The following is a 22,500-nucleotide window of genomic DNA, read 5'->3' as shown; positions in this document are numbered from 1 at the left end:
CTACTAAAAGACAAGTTCACTATTTTATTTAAGGACTAAATGACAATAATAAACATATGTTTCATGTACACTAAGTTTTTTTTTGTTCAAATAAAGCCAATAATGACATTTTTTGAGGTCCCCTTTATTTAGAAAAGTATCAAAGTACCGAAAAGTATAAAAATAATTTTTGGTACCGGGACAACACTAGTATATACTATTACAAATGAAGAGAAAAACAAATAACAATAACCTGTTTTTATTTGCAGCATATAAAGGGGCTATTACATACCTGCCAACTACTCCGGTTTTCCCGTAATTCATACGGTTTTCATCAACCTATTCCGGGTTACGGTTGCAGTGATAAAAAATACGGTTTTTCATTAATTTAAAAAAAAAAAGGGTGAAAACTACGCGAATTGCACCTTGTGCAGACAAGATTTTTCGATCGGACACGGAGGAATTAGCGATGTAAAAGACCACGTTGGGACAAAAAAACACAAGTCTAATGCCGTTGCTAGCGATACAAGTGGAAAACTTTCAACGTTTTTCGTCGCCCAAACAGATTCTTTGGATGTGATAAATGCCGAAGTTTTATTTACGGAGGCAATAATTGAGCATGGATTTCCAATCGCACTGGCTGATCACATGGGACAGTTAAATGTTTGTAATGCAACCTTTAAAAATCATTACGCGGTGATCGCGGCCCCAAAAATAAACTTTTCTTGCATGATAATGTCCAGAAAAATTCGCTTTATATTACTATAGAGTCCTTTTAACGAATGAGTTTGATGGTTTATCACAAACCTTAAATGAAAGAAGTCCTTTGTTCTCCTGCACCATGCATGCGCTTTGGCCTTGCTTCGTGTTTGGTGCGCAATCCTGTCGGCTGTATTTCACAGCACGTCTTTGACAACTTGAAGTGGCATAAAACATTTAAAACAAAGGGGTTATAGGAACAATCACTTTCAGTGTTTTATGCCACTTCAAGCTGTCAAAGACGGTATGCTGGTGCCCGACTGCCACAAGTGGAACAAACATTTGAAACAAAGGGGTTATAGGAACAATCACTTTCAGTGTTTTATGCCACTTCAAGTAAACTTATCATAAAGTTACCATATCATTTTTGCAGTATGATCAATCTGATAGAATAAATTTGGATTTTAGCCACAAAAAGGTAATGACACCAATGTTATCTATTGGAATTGTTTAGCACTGTTATACTGTTAAAAGTGTTTATACTATTTATGCTTTCAAGTCCAAGTTGAAGAAATCTTGTTAAATGTTGACAGCATAACTACCAAAATACAGAAGTATGTCCTTAATATTTTTGCAGTGCTATTTCTGTTGAAAAGTTCAAATGATTACATTAGAGATGTGATGTGCCACTTTTCAAGTGTCTGATGGCTTCAATTAATTTTCATTAATTTTTCATATTTTGAATTCTTTTGAAAGGCTTACAAAAAAAACTACATTTGAATTGTAATTCCATGCTATTGACAGGACTATTAATTTTAATGAAGTTAGCTTACCATGTTTACAGTATGATAATTGTGATAGAAATGTGAATTTTAGGCACAGAATATTTTTTACAATTGAACAAGGCAGTAGATTATACAAGCTTGGACAGAAAGTTAATAATGACAGCAATTTTTTTTTTTAATGGAATTGTTTAGTACTGTTTTACCATTTGTTTACTGTAAAAAGTGTTTATACTTTCAATGAACAAATTGAAGTCTTGTGAAAGGTTGACAGGATAACTGGCATTAACTGTCAAAATAATTTCAAACTATTGAAGTTAGCTTACAGAATAAACATGTCAATCAACCCATATGATTTTTGCTGTAATATTTTTGTTTTGAAAAGTCACTGTGACTGATAGAAAAGTGATGGTTTTAGCAACATTTTAAACCTGTCTGAATGCAATCAATCATTTTGCGTCGGGGGGCGAAGCCCTGAACCCTCCACCAGGACTTTGTCCTGGACCTACCGGGGCCTGCGGCCCCTGGACCCTGGCTACTAGGTTTTTCTGATTTCAAAAGTTGGCAGGTATGCTATTACTTTGCAAGCAGGCCCTAAACCAGGGGTCCCCAAACTACGGCCCCCGTCCTTTCTAATCCATTATCTACCGCGTGTTACTCTCGGCCGCTCAGGTAAATCTTATTGTCTAAAAATGCATTTTCCCGCCAAAGTGCACGCTCTTTCAGTCAATTAGTGCGCGAGGAATATATATATATATATATATATATATATATATATATATATATATATATATATATATATATATATATATATATATATAATTGTTTTAACTCAATGCGGCCCCCGAATCAAAAAGTTTGGGGACCCCTGCCCTAAACTACATTGACTCGTCACACTGAAACACGTCAATAACATTTTTATAAATAGTACATAAAATAGCCTATAAATCTCTCACCTTAAAATAACCTAAACGTTGTTTAATCCTACATGAGAAGGACTACCGTGTGTCAACAAATAAAGACATTTAATTACCTTGTACACATTTTAAAAGCAAATAATCCCCTCCTGACGTAGCGAACACAGCTAACATAAATCATGGTCCCAATAACATTGCAGCTAATAGACCAGCGTAACACAACATAAACACAACAGAACAAATACCCAGAATCCCATGCAGCCCTAACTCTTCCGGGCTACATTATACCGCTACCAAACCCCGCCCACCTCATCCGACGCACGGAGAGGGGGGGGGTTTGGTGGTAGCAGGGGTGTATAATGTAGCCCGGAAGAGTCAGGGCTGCATGGGATTCTGGGTATTTGTTCTGTTGTGTTTATGTTGTGTTAAGGTGCAGATGTTCTCCCGAAATGTGTTTGTCATTCCTGTTTGGTTTTGGTTCAAAGTGTGGCGCATTATTAGTAAGAGTGTTAAAGTTGTTTTATATGGCCACCGTCAGTGTAACCTGTGTGGCTGTTGACCAAGTATGCCTTGCTGTCACTTACATGTTCAAGTAGTTGATGCATACAACAAAAGACTGGGCTGGCATGATTTGTGTACAGATTGTAGAGGACGCCAAATGCTGTACCATCATGGCACACCCTAATTAATAATGTTAGGGTGAAAATCGGAGAATATTAATCACGGGAATTTTCTGCGAGAGGCACCGAAATCCGAAGACTCCCGGGAAGGTCGGCAAGTATGCAGCTGAGCCGCATCAGAGTGATTAAAGAGCCGCATGCGGCTCCGGAGCCGCGGGTTGCCGACCCCTGAAATAGACAATGTCTCATTGGTGGTGACATCTATCAAAATGAGGGTGGTCCTAAAAAGGAGGGATTTTTCACATTGACTGTGTGTCGCTTTTAAAAGTGCTCCCCCTATGAAATAACAAGTGTTTGTAAAAATTTGAAGTACTCCCCCTCTGGCCAACATATGAAATAACAAGTGTGTTTAAGATATTGAAATGCACTCACTTTGGCCAAAATTAATAAAAAATTAATAAAAATATGTATATAGAGAATTACTGTAATAACTTGAAGTAAATAATGAAGATTAAAAACAAATTACCAACAACAAATTAAAAAAAAAAAAAAAAAATTAACTAAAGCAGTCTTTTTCTCACAATGTGTCGACTTTTTTTCTTATAAAATTGGGAACAATTTCTCATATTGTTTCTGTAATATTGCAATATTTTCTCGTAAAATGATTACTTTTTTATGTAAAAATGATTACTTTTTTATGTAAAAATTATTACTTTTTTATGTAAAAATGATTACTTTTTAATGCAAAAATTGTGACAGTTGTCACATACAATTCTGACTTTAAATTGAAATGCACTTACTTTGGCCAAAATTAATTTAAAAAAAAAAAAAAAATGTATATAGAGAATTACTGTAATAACTTGAAGTAAATAATGAAGATTAAAAACAAATTACCAACAAAAAATTAACTAAAGTAGTCTTTTTCTCACAATGTGTCGACTTTTTTTTGCTATAAAATTGGGAACAATTTCTCATATTCTTTCTGTTTTTGTAATATTGCAATATTTTCTCGTAAAATTATTACTTTTTTATGTAAAAATGATTACTTTTTAATGCAAAAATTGTGACATTAGTCACATACAATTCTGACTTTAATCACAATATTGCCAATGTTTTTGTTGTTCTCGTAAAACAGTCACATTTTTTGAGTAAAATTATGACTTTTGTCATGATCCGTTACCCGGATCATGACATGATTTATGTTGGTTATGTTTCTGTTTTAGTCTGTTTCCTGGGTGCACCCTCTTTCCCTGTTTATTGTTGGTTTCCATGGGCACTGATTCTAATAATAATAATAACTGGGATTTATATAGCGCTTTTCTAAGGACCCAAAGTCGCTTTACATGTGGAACCCATCATTCATTCACACCTGGTGGTGGTAAGCTACTTTAATAGCCACAGCTGCCCTGGGGTAGACTGACAGAAGCGTGGCTGCAATTTGCGCCAACGGCCCCTCAGACCACCACCTATCATTCATCATTCAATTCACCGGTGTGAGTTAGTGATGGGTCCAATGCAACACCGATGCATCGGCGCATGCGTCGAGCTCATAGAGCAAAACCCCGTGTCGGCGCGCGTACCGCTTTTAGAAAGTCACGTGACCGATCATGAGCTGTTTTGGTCACGTGACCGATACGCCAACTGTGTCGCCTCCTCTGTGCCCTGTGAGCGGCTCTTTTCTACAGCCGGTGAAATAATAACTAAGAAGAGAAATCGTCTAAAATGTAATACGTCGGAAAAACTTTTTTTTTTTTTTTTTATAAAAATGTGTAAAAAATAAAATTAAAAAAATTCCCAGTCCACAATCATCCACAACACGTTCTCTTAGATTTCCATGTTACGATACATGTTCACATTATTTATTGACTGTATCTAAAAAAGATAAAAATATATTTTTATTTAAATGAAGATATGAAATAATCCTAAATGAAATACAATGACTTGGTTTATATTATTGTATATACTAGGGCAGGGGTCACCAACGCGGTGCCCGCGGTCACCAGTAAGGACCAGATCAGTCGCCCGCTGTCCTGTTCTAAAAATAGCTCAAAGAGCAGCACTTACCAGTGAGCTGCCTCTATTTTTAAAATTGTATTTATTTACCAGCAAGCTGGTCTCGCTTTGCTCGACATTTTTAATTCTAAAAGAGACAAAACTCAAATAGAATTTGAAAATCCAAGAAAATATTTTAAAGACTTGGTCTTCACTTGGAATAAGCGGTAGAAAATGGATGGATGGATGGGTCTTCACTTGTTTAAATAAATTCATTTATTTTTTACTTTGCTTCTTATTACTTTTAGAAATACAATTTTAGAGAAAAAATACAACCTTAAAAATGATTTTAGGATTTTTAAACAAACATACCTTTTTACCTTTTAAATGTCTTCCTCTTCTTTCCTGACAATTTAAATCAATGTTCAAGTAAATTTATTTATTTTTTATTGTAAAGAATAATAAATATTTTAGCTTCTGTTTTTTCGACAAAGAATATTTGTGAAATATTTCTTCAAACTTACTATGATTAAAATTCAAAACAGTTATTCTGGCAAATCTAGAAAATCTGTAGAATCAAAATTAAATCTTATTTCAAAGTATTTTGAATTTCTTTTAAAATTTTTGTTCTGGAAAATCTAGAAGAAATACTGATTTGTCTTTGTTAGAAATATAGCTTGGTCCAATTTGTTAAATATTCTAACAAAGTGCAGATTGGATTTTTAACCAATTTAAAAACATGTCATCAAAATTCTAAAATGTATCTTAATCAGGAAAAATGACTAATGATGTTCCATAAATTCTTTTTTAAATTTTTTCAAAAAGATTCAAATAAGCTAGTTTTTCTCTTCTTTTTGTCGGTTGAATTTTGAATTATAAAGAGTCGAAATTGAAGATAAACTATGTTTCAAAATTTTATTTTAAATTTTTCTCTTGTTTTCTCCTCTTTTAAACCGTTCAATTAAGTGTTTTTTTCATCATTTATTCTCTACAAAAAACCTTCCGTAAAAGGGGAAAAAAATGTACGACGGAATGACAGACAGAAATACCCATTTTTTTATATATATATATAAATGTATTTATTTAGCTATTCTTGTTTAAATCACACTTACGTGTAACTTACAAATGACAATATATTTATTTATTTAAGTGTGTATCAAACTGGTAGCCCTTCGCATTAATCAGTACCCAAGAAGTAGTTTTTGGTTTCAAAAAGGTTGGTGACCCCTGTACTAGGGCATCAAATCAGTGTCAGTTGAGTCGGTCCATAGGTTGCCTGTAGGGATTTTTAATGTCCAGCAGATGTCAGTATTTAGTGACACAGTATCGACACAGTATCAATACAGTTTTGCAATGTGTCGAAACGCTTCATGATGCCTCATCAACCCATCACTAGTGTGAGTAGCACCGTGGGCAAAGGGTGAAGTGTCCCGCCCAAGGACACAACGGCAACGATTTTTGGATGGTAAGAGGCGGGGAGCGAACCTGCAACCCTCAGGTTTCTGGCACGGTTGCTCTACCCACTACGCCATGCCGCCCCCAAATTCTCCTCACCTGTCTTAGATTTGCAATTAGTGTTTCCACCAGGTGTTTTGGCTAATCACTCCCCTTTATAGTTTCCTGTCACCCAGCAGTAAGTGCTGGGTCAATGTTTGCTTCATGCAACATTTACGTTCCCCTGGTTTTCTCCTCGCTTTTTAGATTATTCTGCCGTCCAGCATTCCCCGTTTTTCACCCTTGGTGACATTTTGGTTTTTGTTTAGCTCCACGCTTGCTAGCGTCCTCTGTTTTTGTAATTTTGATCCTGCCTTAAAAAGAATTAAAAATAACTTAAATCTTACCTGCACGCCGCTCCTGCTTGTCTTCTGCCTTGGAAGGAACACGACAATCTCAGCCATGCGTCGAAGACGTAACACTTTTGTCATAATTTTGCCAAGTAAAATCCCGATTATTATTATAATATTGCCAAAATGTTTAAGTTTACTTGTAAAATTGTGACTTTTGTCGAGTAAAATTACAACCATTTTCATAGAATTGCCAAAATTTTAATCTTTTCTTGTACAATTGCGACTGCTATTGAGTAAAATTCCAACTTTTATCGTAATATTGCACAAATGTTCAGTTCTATCTATCTATCTATCTATCTTCTTCCGCTTATCCGAGGTCGGGTCGCGGGGGCAGCAGCCTAAGCAGGGAAGCCCAGACTTCCCTCTCCCCAGCCACTTCGTCCAGCTCCTCCCGGGGGACCCCGAGGCGTTCCCAGGCCAGCCGGGAGACATAGTCTTCCCAACGTGTCCTGGGTCTTCCCCGCGGCCTCCTACCGGTCGGACGTGCCCTAAACACCTCCCTAGGGAGGCGTTCGGGTGGCATCCTGACCAGATGCCCGAACCACCTCATCTGGCTCCTCTCCATGTGGAGGAGCAGCGGCTTTACTTTGAGCTCCCCCCGGATGACAGAGCTTCTCACCCTATCTCTAAGGGAGAGCCCCGCCACCCGGCGGAGGAAACTCATTTCGGCCGCTTGTACCCGTGATCTTGTCCTTTCGGTCATAACCCAAAGCTCATGACCATAGGTGAGCTCCTTCTTCACCACAGCGGATCGATACAGCGTCCGCATTACTGAAGACGCCGCACCGATCCGCCTGTCCATCTCACCATCCACTCTTCCCCCATTCGTGAACAAGACTCCGAGGTACTTGAACTCCTCCACTTGGGGCAAAATCTCCTCCCCAACCCGGAGATGGCACTCCACCCTTTTCCGGGCGAGAACCATGGACTCGGACTTGGAGGTGCTGATTCTCATCCCAGTCGCTTCACACTCGGCTGCGAACCGATCCAGTGAGAGCTGAAGATCCTGGCCAGATGAATCCATCAGGACCACATCATCTGCAAAAAGCAGAGACCTAATCCTGCAGCCACCAAACCAGATCCCCTCAACGCCTTGACTGCGCCTAGAAATTCTGTTCATAAAAGTTATGAACAGAATGGGTGACAAAGGGCAGCCTTGGCGGAGTCCAACCCTCACTGGAAACGTGTCCGACTTACTGCCGGCAATGCGGACCAAGCTCTGGCACTGATCATACAGGGAGCGGACTGCCACAATCAGACAGTCCGATACCCCATACTCCCTGAGCACTCCCCACAGGACTTCCCGAGGGACACGGTCGAATGCCTTCTCCAAGTCCACAAAACACATGTAGACTGGTTGGGCAAACTCCCATGCACCCTCAAGGACCCTGCCGAGATTATAGAGCTGGTCCACAGTTCCACGACCAGGATGAAAACCACACTGTTCCTCCTGAATCCGAGGTTCGACTATCCGGCGTAGCCTCCTCTCCAGTACACCTGAATAGACCTTACCGGGAAGGCTGAGGAGTGTGATCCCACGATAGTTAGAACAAATGTTCAGTTTTTCTTGTAAAATTTTGACTTGCTTTGAGTAAAAGTACAACTTTTATTATAATACTGCCAAAATTCTAAGTTTTTCTTGTGAAATTGTGACCTTTTTTACAACAAGCTTTTGTTTTATATTTGCATAGTATGTATATATTAATAATGTTGTAACTGCAAATCTTTATATAGAAAGGGTGGTCCTGAAGAGGTAGGCATTTTTCGGAGGTCTCAAGAAGGTAACAAATACAAGAATGTGTGTGTGTGTGTGTGTGTGTGTGTGTGTGTGTGTGTGTGTGTGTGTGTGTGTGTGTGTGTGCAAAGTACCTGAGACTACTGTGACCAGCAAAGCGAGGCGCTGTAAGATGAACGCCATTTGTGTGTGGTCTGAATTGAACTGAGAGATCAGAGTAGAGAAGCCTACAAGAAACCCGTTTGGCAACTGAGGACCACAAAGATCAGGGTCACAAAGTTAACAACTTCTAACAAATTACCAATGCACCCAAACTGGTAAAAAGCTTGTTGAAAATTAAATTAAATACAATCTTCTTATGTTTACATGCTCTGTTGACACCTTATCCTTCTTCTTTTGTTTCCTACATTTCATTTCCTTCCTTCCTTTCCTCCTGTCATAGATCTATCTGAGGATGTGGGGTCTTTGGCAACTCAAGCGTGTCCATGGCTCAAACATCCAGTGGCAATCAGCACAAGAGTTTTACCAGAAAATTACTTCCGGACAATTTCTATCTATGGCTGTCCATCGATTTCGATGATGACGGAGACATTCCTTTTCATTGAGTCCATCCAAGTCCAGGTCTTGGTAAACATACGTGGATAGTTTCGCCTTTGCTAAGATTACTGATATGTTACAACTCTTTGATCCTTCAGGTCAATATCCAACGGAATGCCAAGGCATGGCGGCTGGTGACAAGAGTCTCCAGGTTTTTTGAGTTTGTCTTCGCATAACGTGGTTGTCTTACTCAGCTAATGAACCCATTCTGTCCAGTGACCTCAGCCAATCTCCTCCTTGGTCCAGGTACATGGACGTCTGCCTGAAACACAACTCGGTCCTGGCCGTTAGTTCAATCCTGTGAACTATTCACCCAACAGTGCCGTACCAACACCGTCCCCTCACCAAGTTTGCCCGGCCAGCTGAAGCCGTTGCCCAGGGGTTGGCTTGGACAGCCAGACGTGAGAGATGTAGGAGACTAAGAGAGAACCAATGTACTTGTCGACTCAACAAGGAGTAGAGCTGCGGAAAAAAGGTGCTACCTCTCCCAGAGCCCCCGCATCGCCGTGATTGCAGCTTTTCCTGGCTCACAAGACAAGAACTGCTGGCTTTCGGCAACCGGCCTTCAGCCAGTAACATCCCTACCTGTACAGACAGCAGTTCTATCTGCTCACAGATCATGACTTGCTCACCTGGCTCCTCAACTTCAAATAACCAAAGGGGAAGCTGGCCAGATGGATGGAGAGACGCTGCAGGATTATAACTTCCAAATCGTCAACAAACGAATGCTGACGCCCAGTCCAGGTGTCCCTGCAAGGAATGTCGACAACGCCAGTGGCTGGAGGAAGTAGAGTTGGTGACCCTACAGCATTGACGATGACCCAGGGTATAGCAGAAGTTGACCCAGTCCAGCTACAGCGCCAGCAGATAGACCTATTCATTGGCTGTGTTTGAGAGTGGGTAGAGTCTGACCAGTGACCTGAATGGACTGCCATCTCCATGCTGGAACCCGAGATGAAAGCTCTCCACTCACGATAGGCCAGAGTGTGGAGCTCGAATCTCCCCCGACACATAAAGCTGAGTCTATTCAACGCCACTGTGGATTCTGTCCTCCTGTAAGGCTGCGAAAGCTGGACCCTGACATCCACCCTGCAGAAGTCCCTAGATGGGTGCTACACCAGAATGATACGAGCTGTTCTGATTGTGGACCAGAACATCCACATCACCAACAAGGACCTGTACGGGCAACTGCCGAGGCTCAGCAAGAAGGTAACAGCTAGGAGGATGAGGCTGGCCGGCCACTGCCACAGACATCGGGATCTCCCGGCCAGCAGGCTGGTCCTATGGGAACCAACGCACGGGCATCGATCGCGAGGACGTCCCGCGCTAACGTACGTGGACATCCTGAAGAAAGATGTTGGAGCTGAAAGCTCTACGGAGCTGGAGAACCGGACTGATTGGAGACTCCGATGGAAGCTCATTTGAGGACGACTGAGAGAGAGCCTTGCCATCCACGGCTGGAAGAACCCAACAGACAATCTTCTCATGCTTCACATACACCCAGCAGAAGGCGGGCTGCTTAATTGCTTCAAGTGGACCCTGGCTTAATGAGACCTTCATCTGCCGCTGATCCCATGGGCATACCAGATGGTTTGGACGAGAACTTTGCAAGCCTGTTGATCTGGCGTTCGGGCCAGATGGCAAACCCGGTTTGGATTATTATGGCAGACTGCAAGACCGACTTCGGTAGGTGCACCTCGTAGCCCGACAAACTCTCGACAATGTTGGCTGTCGCCAAAATAGGTCAGACAACAGCCGCGGTGGAGATGAATACGGGACTCTGGCCTAAGCTGATGAGTCACTGCACGAGTTCTCCAAAAAAATCTCTGACACAATGTGTTGTTGCTGCAGTAGAATCACGTGGTGGTCCTCCAGTTGTTGATTACGGCTGAGGAGAAGGAGTGGCTGGCAGGACGCCAGAACGGACTTGACGGCACCGTGGGCCCCCATACCATTTCAATGACTTCAAAGTGAACACTGTGGTTTCTGGGGACAGGTGATCAGCTTGGTGGGGGCTATGTAGCAGCACTGGGTGGAGGACTTTAAGCATTCCACTCATTCCTAGCCACACGTTCATGAGTTGTTAGCACTTATTTGTCTCAAAATGTGTTTAAATGCGCTAAGTTAATTCAAGTTGATTTGTTTTACCCCACACGTCACGTCGAGCATGTTATGTGTTTTACAGACCTTTGCTTGTCAGTCCTCTAAATATGTGTCCCAAATTCTGTAGTGATTTGAAAACACCCTCAAGCTACAGGGGGTAGAGATGCGCGGATAGGCAATTATTTCATCCACAAATGCATCAGAAAGTTGTCAACCATCCGCCATCCACCCGTTTCTAACATTTGATCAGAACCGCACCCGCCCGCACCCGCCCGTTGTTATATATCTAATATAGACGATGCAAGGCATTAGTGAGGTTATAAAGCTTTTGCCTGTTAAAGAAAGGAGACTGATCCAATGCAGCACAGACATTCGCGTGCCACGCTGTCACGACCCAGACGCACACCAGTGCGCAATCATATGGGAGCCGCGCTGAGCGCACCTCCAAGCGCGTCTCGCTGCCGGCGACGGCCGGGTATGGTGCCGACGCTCCAGCGCCATCCATTTTCAGGGCTAGTTGATTCGGCAGGTGGGTTGTTACACACTCCTTAGCGGGTTCCGACTTCCATGGCCACCGTCCTGCTGTCTATATCAACCAGGGTGAGCCCCACCCCTTTCGTGAGCGCACTGCGCGCGGAGTGACCCCTGTTACGCGCCCCCGGCAACAGGGGTGGCGGGCAGGTAAGCTGCTTACCTGCTGCGCGTGACGCCGGCCGCGGCGAAGGCGGACGGGGCGGGGTGTCGGTGCGGTGGGCGCGGTGGTGACCCTGGACGTGCGTCGGGCCCTTCTCGCGGATCGCCTCAGCTACGGCTCCCGGTGGGGCCCTCTCGGGGGAAGGGGCCTCGGTCCCGGACCCCGGCGAGGCGTCCCTTCTCCGCTCCGTAAAAGTGTCCATCTCTTTTCTTTTTTTTTCTTCTGTTGTGGCATATGCAGGTGCCTGCTCGTTTTTCGTATGTGGGTAACAACATTTAACTATGTATATATATTTCCGAGGGCTTCACGGCGGCAGAGGGGTTAGTGCATCTGCCTCACAATACGAAGGTCCTGAGTAGTCTTGGGTTCAATCCCGGGCTCGGGATCTTTCTGTGTGGAGTTTGCATGTTCTCCCCGTGACTGCGTGGGTTCCCTCCGGGTACTCCGGCTTCCTCCCACCTCCAAAGACATGCACCTGGGGATAAGTTGATTGGCAACACTAAATTGGCCCTAGTGTGTGGATGTGAGTGTGAATGTTGTCTGTCTATCTGTGTTGGCCCTGCGATGAGGTGGCGACTTGTCCAGGGTGTACACCGCCTTCCGCCCGATTGTAGCTGAGATAGGCTCCAGCGCCCCCCGCGACCCCCAAAGGGAATAAGCGGTAGAAAATGGATGGGATGGATATATTTCCGAATTGGTTTAACTGCCACCCGCCTGAATCTATTTCAAATCTAATTTTTTTTTATTTCAACCGCCCGACCCGACCCCCGGATAAAATCTAATTTTTTTTCATTTCATCCGCCCGATCCGCGGATAATCCGCGGACTCCGCGGTTGTGCCCGCAAACCGCGCATCTCTAAACAGGGGGTGTTTTGTAGAACACAGCAACTTAGTGATTCAAACGACACAAGGTGTATTTGTCAGGAAAAACAATACAACACAGAAGGTGTCTAAGTTTTGACACATTTTGCAGTTTGTATTCAATCAAGTGTGACATTGAATTTAAGATGATCAACCGAAAAGCAACAATCAGATAAGTGTCATCTGTCAACATATGGGAAGCATATTTGTGCGATATTTAGTGATATGATGTGGTGTAGCAACCTTCACTTATCATCAGAGGTGGGTAGAGTAGCCAGAAATTGTACTCAAGTAAGAGTACTGTTACTTTAGAGATTTATTACTCAAGTAAAAGTAAGGAGTAGTCACCCAAATATTTACTTGAGTAAAAGTAAAAAGTATGTTGTGAAAAAACTACTCAAGTACTGAGTAACTGATGAGTAACATACACACACATATCATATATATATATATATATATATACATACATACATTGATATATACAGTATGTCATTTATATTTATTTATTTTGCCGTTTTTGTTTACATGTTAAAGGTGTTTTAATGAATATACATGCATGTTTAACACATATAGATTCCTTTCTTTCATGTTGACAAGAATATAAGTTGGTGTATTACCTGATTCTGATGACTTGCATTGATTGTAATCAGACAGCAGTGCTTAACGTCCACGTTTTCAAATGCAGGAGAAAAAAAGTTCCTCCTTTCTGTCTAATACCACATGAAAGTGGTTGGTTTTTGGTATCTTATTTGTCCAGCTTCCATATTCGTTTTCACACACTTTACAAGAAATACATTGGCGGCAAATTCCGTAGCTTGTTTGCGCTGGCTTTCGGAGACTCTTATTTTGAAAGCGCAGGCGCGATGGAGCGGCACTTTTATTGTGAAGACAGGAACTGTGCAGTCAGTCTTTAGGCTTGTGACGGGATGTACGGTTGAAATAAAAAAGTGTCTTTTTTCCTTCACACTTTTGATTGATTGATTGGAACTTTTATTAGTAGGTTGCACAGTGAAGTACATATTCCGTACAATTGACCACTAAATGGTAACACCCCAATAAGTTTTTCAACTTGTTTAAGTCAGGTCATGTGACCGCCTGGCTCTGTTTGATTGGTCCAACGTCACCAGTGACGGCATCTGATTGGTGGAACGGAGTGAAACGTCACCAGTAAGGCAGGCACTTTGAAGGTCTGTCTGACAGACCAAAACAAACAAAGCGTGCATTAACAGATCGATAAAAATTAGTAGCGAGTAGCGAGCTGAATGTAGATAAAAGTAGCGGAGTAAAAGTAGCGTTTCTTCTCTATAAATATACTCAAGTAAAAGTAAAAGTAAGTTGCATTAAAACTACTCTTAGAAGTACAATTTATCCCAAAAGTTACTCAAGTAGATGTAACGGAGTAAATGTAGCGCGTTACTACCCACCTCTGCTTATCATTATAGTTTTAGATGTATTTGACTCTGTACACAGAACGGGGGAGCTTTAGCAATCTGGCCTCTGTCCCGGAACTTTCTTAGCATTGCTTTGTCCCCACATTAAGAGCATCCTAGCTGCTTGGAAGCTGGAAGAAAGCCATCCGTATCGTGTGACCCGTCGTCCAAAAGGCTTTTGCTCCTTCGCCGAGCTCGCGGTTAAGTAAGCGGAGAGCTCCTGGTATCCCGTGTCACAAAAGTACTCTTTCTGCACACAGCACAGTGGTTCTCCTTGCGGCCCGTCCGGGCTACCCTTGTTGGATTTCAGACCTTCCCCTTGTTGTCCCCTTCTTGCTTCAGCCTGGCAGAGGTATCAGATGGAGCTGGAGCAGCAGGGGATGCCTCCAAACCACCGCGAGATAGGCTAATAGACCATTTATGCATAGCTGGGTAAGTCTTCGCATTTTCACCTTGTGCATACTTCATGTACAGCCTTTCACTCTTAATTGTTGTGTCGTTAAACTCATCTACTACTAAACAAACCACTGCACTCATGATGGTAAAAATGAGTTAAAACGTGCAACCCTATTTTGTTGCCAGTGCTACTATTCGTTCTGACGAATATACCATGTGGTGTCGCTGGTTAGTTAATGAAAACCAGTTACAGTTACTTTATTTCAAAAGCAACTCAGTTACTAACTCAGTTACTTACACCAAAAAGTAATGCGTTACTGTGAAAAGTAACTATTTAGTTACTTATTTTTTTCTTCTTTTTTTTTTTTAAAAGCAAACATTATCACAATTTCAGAAGGGTTAAAACCATTAAAAATCAGTTCCCAGTGGCTTATTTTATTTTTCGAAGTTCCAAATCTTCAGCTCTCACTGGATCGGTTCGCAGCCGAGTGTGAAGCGACTGGGATGAGAATCAGCAACTCCAAGTCCGAGTCCATGGTTCTCGCCCGGAAAAGGGTGGGGTGCCATCTCCGGGTTGGGGAGGAGATCTTGCCCCAAGTGGAGGAGTTCAATTACCTAGGAGTCTTGTTCACGAGTGAGGGAAAGGTGAATCGTGAGATCGACAGGCGGATCGGTGCGGCGTCTTCAGTAATGCGGACGCTGTATCGATCCGTTGTGGTGAAGAAGGAGCTGAGCCGGAAGGCAAAGCTCTCAATTTACCGGTCGATCTACGTTCCCATCCTCACCTATGGTCATGAGCTTTGGGTTATGACCGAAAGGACAAGATCACGGGTACAGGCGGCCGAAATGAGTTTCCTCCGCCGGGTGGCGGGGCTCTCCCTTTTTCCTTGAGGGGGGGGGGCACAGGTCCGGTGGCCATGGATGAAGTGCTGGCTGTCCAGAGTCGGGACCCGGGGTGGACCGCTCGCCTGTGCATCGGCTGGGAACATCTCTGCGCTGCTGACCCGTCTCCGCTCGGGATGGTGTCCTGCTGGCCCCACTATGGACTGGACTCTTACTATTATGTTGGATCCACTATGGACTGGACTCTCACAATATTATGTCAGACCCACTCGACATCCATTGCTTTCGGTCTCCCCTAGAGGGGGGGGGTTACCCACATATGCGGTCCTCTCCAAGGTTTCTCATAGTCATTCACATCGACGTCCCACTGGGGTGAGTTTTTCCTTGCCCGTATGTGGGCTTTGTACCGAGGATGTCGTTGTGGCTTGTGCAGCCCTTTGAGACACTTGTGATTTAGGGCTATATAAATAAAGATTGATTGATTGAGATAGGGTGAGAAGCTCTGTCATCCCCCCGGATGACAGAGCTTCTCACCCTCAAAGTAAAGCCACTGCTCCTCCACATCGAGAGGAGCCAGATGAGGTGGTTCGGGCATCTGGTCAGGATGCCACCCGAACGCCTCCCTCGGGAGGTGTTTAGGGCACGTCCAACCGGTAGGAGGCCACGGGGAAGACCCAGGACACGTTGGGAAGACTATGTCTCCCGGCTGGCCTGGGAACGCCTCGGGATACCCCCGGGAGGAGCTGGACGAAGTGGCTGGGGAGAGGGAAGTCTGGGCTTCCCTGCTTAGGCTGCTGCCCCCGCGACCCGACCTCAGATAAGCGGAAGAAGATGGATGGATGGATGGATGGTTTTCAAAATTTTACCCATCACGCAATATCCCTAAAAAAAAGCTTCAAAGTGCCTGATTTTAACCATCGTTATATACACCCGTCCATTTTCCTGTGACGTCACATAGTGAAGCCAACACAAACAAACATGGCGGATAGAACAGCAAGCTATAGCGACATTAGCTCGGATTCAGACTCGGATTTCAGCGGCTTAAGCGATTCAACAGATTACGCACGTATTGAAACGGATGGTTGTAGTGTGGAGGCAGGTAGCGAAAACGAAATTGAAGAAGAAACTGAAGCTATTGAGCCATGTCGGTTTGAACCGTATGCAAGCGAAACCCACGAAAACGACACGACAGCCAGCGACACGGGAGAAAGCGAGGACGAATTCGGCGATCGCCTTCTAACCAACGATTGGTATGTGTTTGTTTGGCATTAAAGGAAACTAACAACTATGAACTAGGTTTACAGCATATGAAATACATTTGGCAACAACATGCACTTTGAGAGTGCAGACAGCCCAATTTTCATCAATTAATATATTCTGTAGACATACCCTCATCCGCGCTCTTTTCCTGAAAGCTGATCTGTCCAGTTTTGGAGTTGATGTCAGCAGGCCAGGGAAGCTAGGGTCGATATTCTTCTCTTGATCATCTTCGGTGGCATAAGGGACGGTGTGAGCCAAGACATCCAGGGGGTTTAGCTCGCTCGTCTGCGGGAACAAACTGCCGCCATTGCTTGCCGTGCTACCGAGGTCCTTTGTCCCTGAATTGCTCACACACTCCGGCAGATTCAATGGGGGTCTGGCGGCAGATTTCTTTGACTTTATGGTTGGAAATGCATCTGCTTTGAGTGTCGCAGGATATCCACACATTCTTGCCATCTCTGTCGTAGCATAGCTTTCGTCGGTAAAGTGTGCGGAACAAACGTCCAATTTCTGGAGGCCACGCCCCCTCCAGCTCCATGCGGACCTGAGTCCAGTGTGCGCACACAAGGAGACGAAGCAGAAGAACGAGACCATAGTCTAAGAGCGCAGGGGAGACACTTCTCCGGGGCCGATGTATGCTCGGGGCAACACCCTTCACCTTACCCGTGGGTAAGTGGGTCTCCACAGCGGACGACTTTAGGGTGAATGATGAGTCCGGCGATTAGTTGCAAATCTTGCTTTATTGATTGCTTGCACACAGCCAATCCAAAACAAAACCAACTAGTCCCTCCCCGCACTCACACTACGCTCCCTCTCTTCTCTCGCCCACACACTCACTGACGTCACTCACCTCACATGCTGTCACCTACTAAAGGGCCACACACACACCTACTCTACTCTCATAACACACAGTACAGTTAGTAGAACAACTGTGTTTTCATTACTGTGTATTTGATAGGTGCCATTGCCCCGGAATTGTATTGCATTGTACTTTCAAGTACAACAATGAGTAGATGAGTGTTATGTGTGTGTATATGTGTAAATAAATGAACACTGAAATTGAAGTATTTCTTTTATTTATATATATATATATAATAAAATAAATAAATATATATATAGCTAGAATTCACTGAAAGTCAAGTATTTCATACATATATATATATATATACATATATGAATGAAATACTCCAGTTGGGGAATTCTAGCTGTAAATATACTTCTCCCCTCTTAACCACGCCCCCCACCCCAACCACGCCCCGCCCCACCCCCGACAAAGCCCCCCACCTCCCGAAATCGGAGGTCTCAAGGTTGGCAAGTATCCCTATCGACAACACACCGACGAGGCATGATGTCTCCAAGGTACGGAAAACAGTCGAAAAAACGGAAAATAACACAGCTGGTTTGACTCGGTGTTTGAGAAAATGGCGGATTGCTTCCCGATGTGACGTCACAACGTAAACATATGCTTTTATATCTCACATTCTATATTGTGTTTTGGAAAAAGGTTGTCATAAATGTTACTTTAAAGGGGAACATTATCACCAGACCTATGTAAGCGTCAATATATACCTTGATGTTGCAGAAAAAAGACCATATATTTTTTTAACCCATTTCCGAACTCTAAATGGGAGAATTTTGGCAAATTAAACGCCTTTCTATTATTCGCTCTCGGACGTTGTGACGTCACATCGGGAAGCAATCCGCCATTTTCTCAAACACCGAGTCAAATCAGCTCTGTTATTTTCCGTTTTTTCGACTGTTTTCCGTACCTTGGAGACATCATGCCTCGTCGGTGTGTTGTCGGAGGGTGTAACAACACGAACAGGGACGGATTCAAGTTGCACCAGTGGCCCAAAGATGCCAAAGTGGCGAGAAATCGGACGTTTGTTCCGCACACTTTACCGACGAAAGCTATGCTACGACAGAGATGGCAAGAATGTGTGGATATCCTGCGACACTCAAAGCAGATGCATTTCCAACCATAAAGTCAAAGAAATCTGCCGCCAGACCCCCATTGAATCTGCCGGAGTGTGTGAGCAATTCAGGGACAAAGGACCTCGCTAGCACGGCAAGCAATGGCGGCAGTTTGTTCCCGCAGACGAGCGAGCTAAACCCCAAATCGACCCTAGCTTCCCTGGCCTGCTGACATCAACTCCAAAACTGGACAGATCAGCTTTCAGGAAAAGAGCGCGGATGAGGGTATGTCTACAGAATATATTAATTGATGAGAATTGGGCTGTCTGCACTCTCAAAGTGCATGTTGTTGCCAAATGTATTTCATATGCTGTAAACCTAGTTCATAGTTGTTAGTTTCCTTTAATGCCAAACAAACACATACCAAACGTTGGTTAGAAGGCGATCGCCCAATTCGTCCTCGCTTTCTCCCGTGTCGCTGGCTGTCGTGTCGGTTTCGCTTGCATACGGTTCAAGGTTCAAGGTTCAACTTTACTGTCCCCGCGGGGAAATTTGTCTTGGGCACAGTGCATCATTGCTTTCTTAACATACCCAAAAACAACAGAACAAAAACACAAGCACAGACACAACCACAACCATACAACTGACATTTAAACATCAGAACATGGAGCTTGATAGACATAGGTGGCACTTTGATGTAGGCATAAAATCTACAGTATGGAGATAAAGATAAAGTACCAATGTGCAGTGCACTAGAGCTCATAGATAAAGTGCTGTGTGCTAAAGTGCTTAGTTCTAAAGTGCTATGTGCTAAAGTGCTATGTGCTAAAGTGCTATGTGCTAAAAAAAAAAAAAAAAAGTGCTAACCTATGTATTAAAATTCTATTGCACATTGTTGGTCAGCTTAATGGAGGCTGGGACAAATGATAATTTAAGGCGGTTAGATTTGCATAGTGGGACCCGGAGTCTTCTCCCTGATGGCAGGGTTCCATATTCAGGAAAGAGTGGGTGTTGTGAGTTGGAAATAATTTTCTTAGCTTTTTTCCTAACTGCCTGCTCATAGATGCTCTGTATAGGCTCATATTCTTTCCTCCCTACGATTTTCATTGCCGGTTCAAACCGATATGGCTCAATAGCTTCAGTTTCTTCTTCAATTTGGTTTTCGCTACCTGCCTCCACACTACAACCATCCGTTTCAATACATGCGTAATCTGTTGAATCGCTTAAGCCGCTGAAATCCGAGTCTGAATCCGAGCTAATGTCGCTATAGCTTGCTGTTCTTTCCGCCATGTTTTTTTGTGTTGGCATCACTATGTGACGTCACAGGAAAATGGACGGGTGTATATAACGATGGTTAAAATCAGGCACTTTGAAGCTTTTTTTAGGGATATTGCGTGATGGGTAAAATTTTGAAAAAAACTTCGAAAAATATAATAAGCCACTGGGAACTGATTTTTAATGGTTTTAACCCTTCTGAAATTGTGATAATGTTCCCCTTTAATTCATTAAAAACAAAAAAAAATTGTAAACATATGTAAATATATTCAGAAATAAACATTCATTCATTTTCTTCTTTCCTTCATGGATCTAAACTGTACCGCTGGTGGTAGTTTTTTCTATGTTTTTATTTAAATAGTTGTAGGTGTATTTATTTCAGTATAAAAGTGTAAAAAGTGTTTTGCTTGGGTCATGAAATGATGATAATGGTATGCCAGGGCATACATACATTTTATATTTAATGCTTAAATCACTGGAGTCTACATCAACTTCTATTCCTCATTTCAAAATGTTTTAGTTTTTTTTATGTTGTTTTTTTGTTTGTTTGTTTGTTTTCCACCCTTTTTTTGTCAAACACAACTATGTTTTTAATGGCAAACACACAAAATATGCAAAATCTTCCACCAAAAATATTTTTCAAAGTGGAATATTTGATGTGACGTAATCGGAACGTTGGATAGGTCAATCATTCATAATAACATTGATTTTGATTCAATATTATGTTTTGAGCAATGACAGTTTGAAAGAAATTGATTAACGTGGACCCCGACTTAAGTTGAAAAACTTATTGGGGTGTTACCATTTAGTGGTCAATTGTACGGAATATGTACTGTACTGTGCAATCTACTAATAAAAGTCTCAATCAATCAATCCACTCCCTCTTTCTCTTGCTCTCTCTGTCTCTGCCCCTCCCTGTTTTGTTTTTAACCCCTTCTTAACCCTGAACGTACATTGAAAATACACGCAACCCTAACTCAAAAAGCCGGACATTTGAGGGATTTAAGAAACTCCGCCCGGACAGCCCCGCAAAAGAAGACATGTCCGGGGAAAAGAGGACGCATGGTCAGTCTAGAATATCTCCATGTTAAGAAACTCGGCTTCAGCTCCACGATGATGTCTTGTTAGTAAACACAGACACACCCCTTCCACTCCCCACACCCACGCCCAGACACACACACACACAGCGCCTCTTCTCTTGTCCCCGTTGTGACACAGGAAGAATCAGAAGGACGACACTGCAGCGCTCCAATAAAACACACTCAGATCTTCTGTTTTCAGCCGATACTACATACAAAACCCCGTTTCCATATGAGTTGGGAAATTGTGTTAGATGTAAATATAAACGGAATACAATGATTTGCAAATCCTTTTCAACCCATATTCAGTTGAATGCACTACAAAGACAACATATTTGATGTTCAAACTCATAAACTTTATTTTTTATTTTTTTGCAAATAATAATTAACTTAGAATTTCATGGCTGCAACACGTGCCAAAGTAGTTGGGAAAGGGCATGTTCACCACTGTGTTACATGGCCTTTCCTTTTAACAACACTCAGTAAACGTTTGGGAACTGAGGAGACACATTTTTGAAGCTTCTCAGGTGGAATTCTTTCCCATTCTTGCTTGATGTACAGCTTAAGTTGTTCAACAGTCCGGGGGTCTCCGTTGTGCTATTTTAGGCTTCATAATGCGCCACACATTTTCAATGGGAGACAGGTCTGGACTACAGGCAGGCCAGTCTAGTACCCGCACTCTTTTACTATGAAGCCACGTTGAAGTAACACGTGGCTTGGCATTGTCTTGCTGAAATAAGCAGGGGCGTCCATGGTAACGTTGCTTGGATGGCAACATATGTTGCTCCAAAACCTGTATGTACCTTTCAGCATTAATGGCGCCTTCACAGATGTGTAAGTTACCCATGTCTTGGGCACTAATACACCCCCATACCATCACACATGCTGGCTTTTACACTTTGCGCCTAGAACAATCCGGATGGTTCTTTTCCTCTTTGGTCCGGAGGACACGACGTCCACAGTTTCCAAAAACAATTTAAAATGTGGACTCGTCAGACCACAGAACACTTTTCCACTTTGCATCAGTTCATCTTAGATGAGCTCAGGCCCAGCGAAGCCGACGGCGTTTCTGGGTGTTGTTGATAAACGGTTTTCGCCTTGCATAGTAGAGTTTTAACTTGCACTTACAGATGTAGCGACCAACTGTAGTTACTGACAGTGGGTTTCTGAAGTGTTCCTGAGCCCATGTGGTGATATCCTTTACACACTGATGTCGCTTGTTGATGCAGTACAGCCTGAGGGATGGAAGGTCACGGGCTTAGCCGCTTACGTGCAGTGATTTCTCCAGATTCTCTGAACCCTTTGATGATATTACGGAGCGTAGATGGTGAAATCCCTAAATTCCTTGCAATAGCTGGTTGAGAAAGTTTTTTTCTTAAACTGTTCAACAATTTGCTCACGCATTTGTTGACAAAGCGGTGACCCTCGCCCCGTCCTTGTTTGTGAATGACTGAGCATTTCATGGAATCTACTTTTA

General features: G+C 43.0%; 3 protein-coding genes across 4 annotated transcripts in view; all 3 read left to right on the top strand.

Annotated features, from left to right (window-relative positions):
* The window catches only part of LOC133614884 (serine palmitoyltransferase small subunit B-like), a 24,117-nt gene extending 15,014 nt beyond the window's left edge, over nt 1–9,103 (top strand). Inside the window, exon 2 of the mRNA XM_061973245.1 lies at nt 9,014–9,103. The gene's annotated coding sequence lies outside the window, so the exon portion shown is untranslated. The remainder of the gene's footprint in view (nt 1–9,013) is intronic.
* Nucleotides 1–9,160, top strand: part of LOC133614883 (serine palmitoyltransferase small subunit B-like) — a 60,172-nt gene extending 51,012 nt beyond the window's left edge. Inside the window, exon 3 of the mRNA XM_061973244.1 lies at nt 9,014–9,160. The gene's annotated coding sequence lies outside the window, so the exon portion shown is untranslated. The remainder of the gene's footprint in view (nt 1–9,013) is intronic.
* Nucleotides 9,161–10,303: 1,143 nt separating this feature from the next.
* The window catches only part of otol1b (otolin 1b), an 18,391-nt gene continuing 6,194 nt past the window's right edge, over nt 10,304–22,500 (top strand). The window contains exons 1-2 of one of the 2 annotated variants that reach the window (XM_061973242.2): nt 10,304–10,854; nt 14,517–14,688. In XM_061973242.2, the coding sequence (XP_061829226.1) occupies nt 10,716–10,854; nt 14,517–14,688 (311 nt within the window). In that variant the 5' untranslated portion in view covers nt 10,304–10,715. The remainder of the gene's footprint in view (nt 10,855–14,516; nt 14,689–22,500) is intronic. The other variant, XM_061973243.2, reaches the window with a different exon arrangement.

Source organism: Nerophis lumbriciformis, linkage group LG17 (assembly GCF_033978685.3).
Source record: "Nerophis lumbriciformis linkage group LG17, RoL_Nlum_v2.1, whole genome shotgun sequence".
In the NCBI taxonomy this organism is placed as follows: Eukaryota; Metazoa; Chordata; class Actinopteri; order Syngnathiformes; family Syngnathidae; genus Nerophis; species Nerophis lumbriciformis.
The sequence above is the reverse complement of the archived record's forward strand: the minus strand, read 5'-3'. Positions and strand labels throughout refer to the sequence as shown.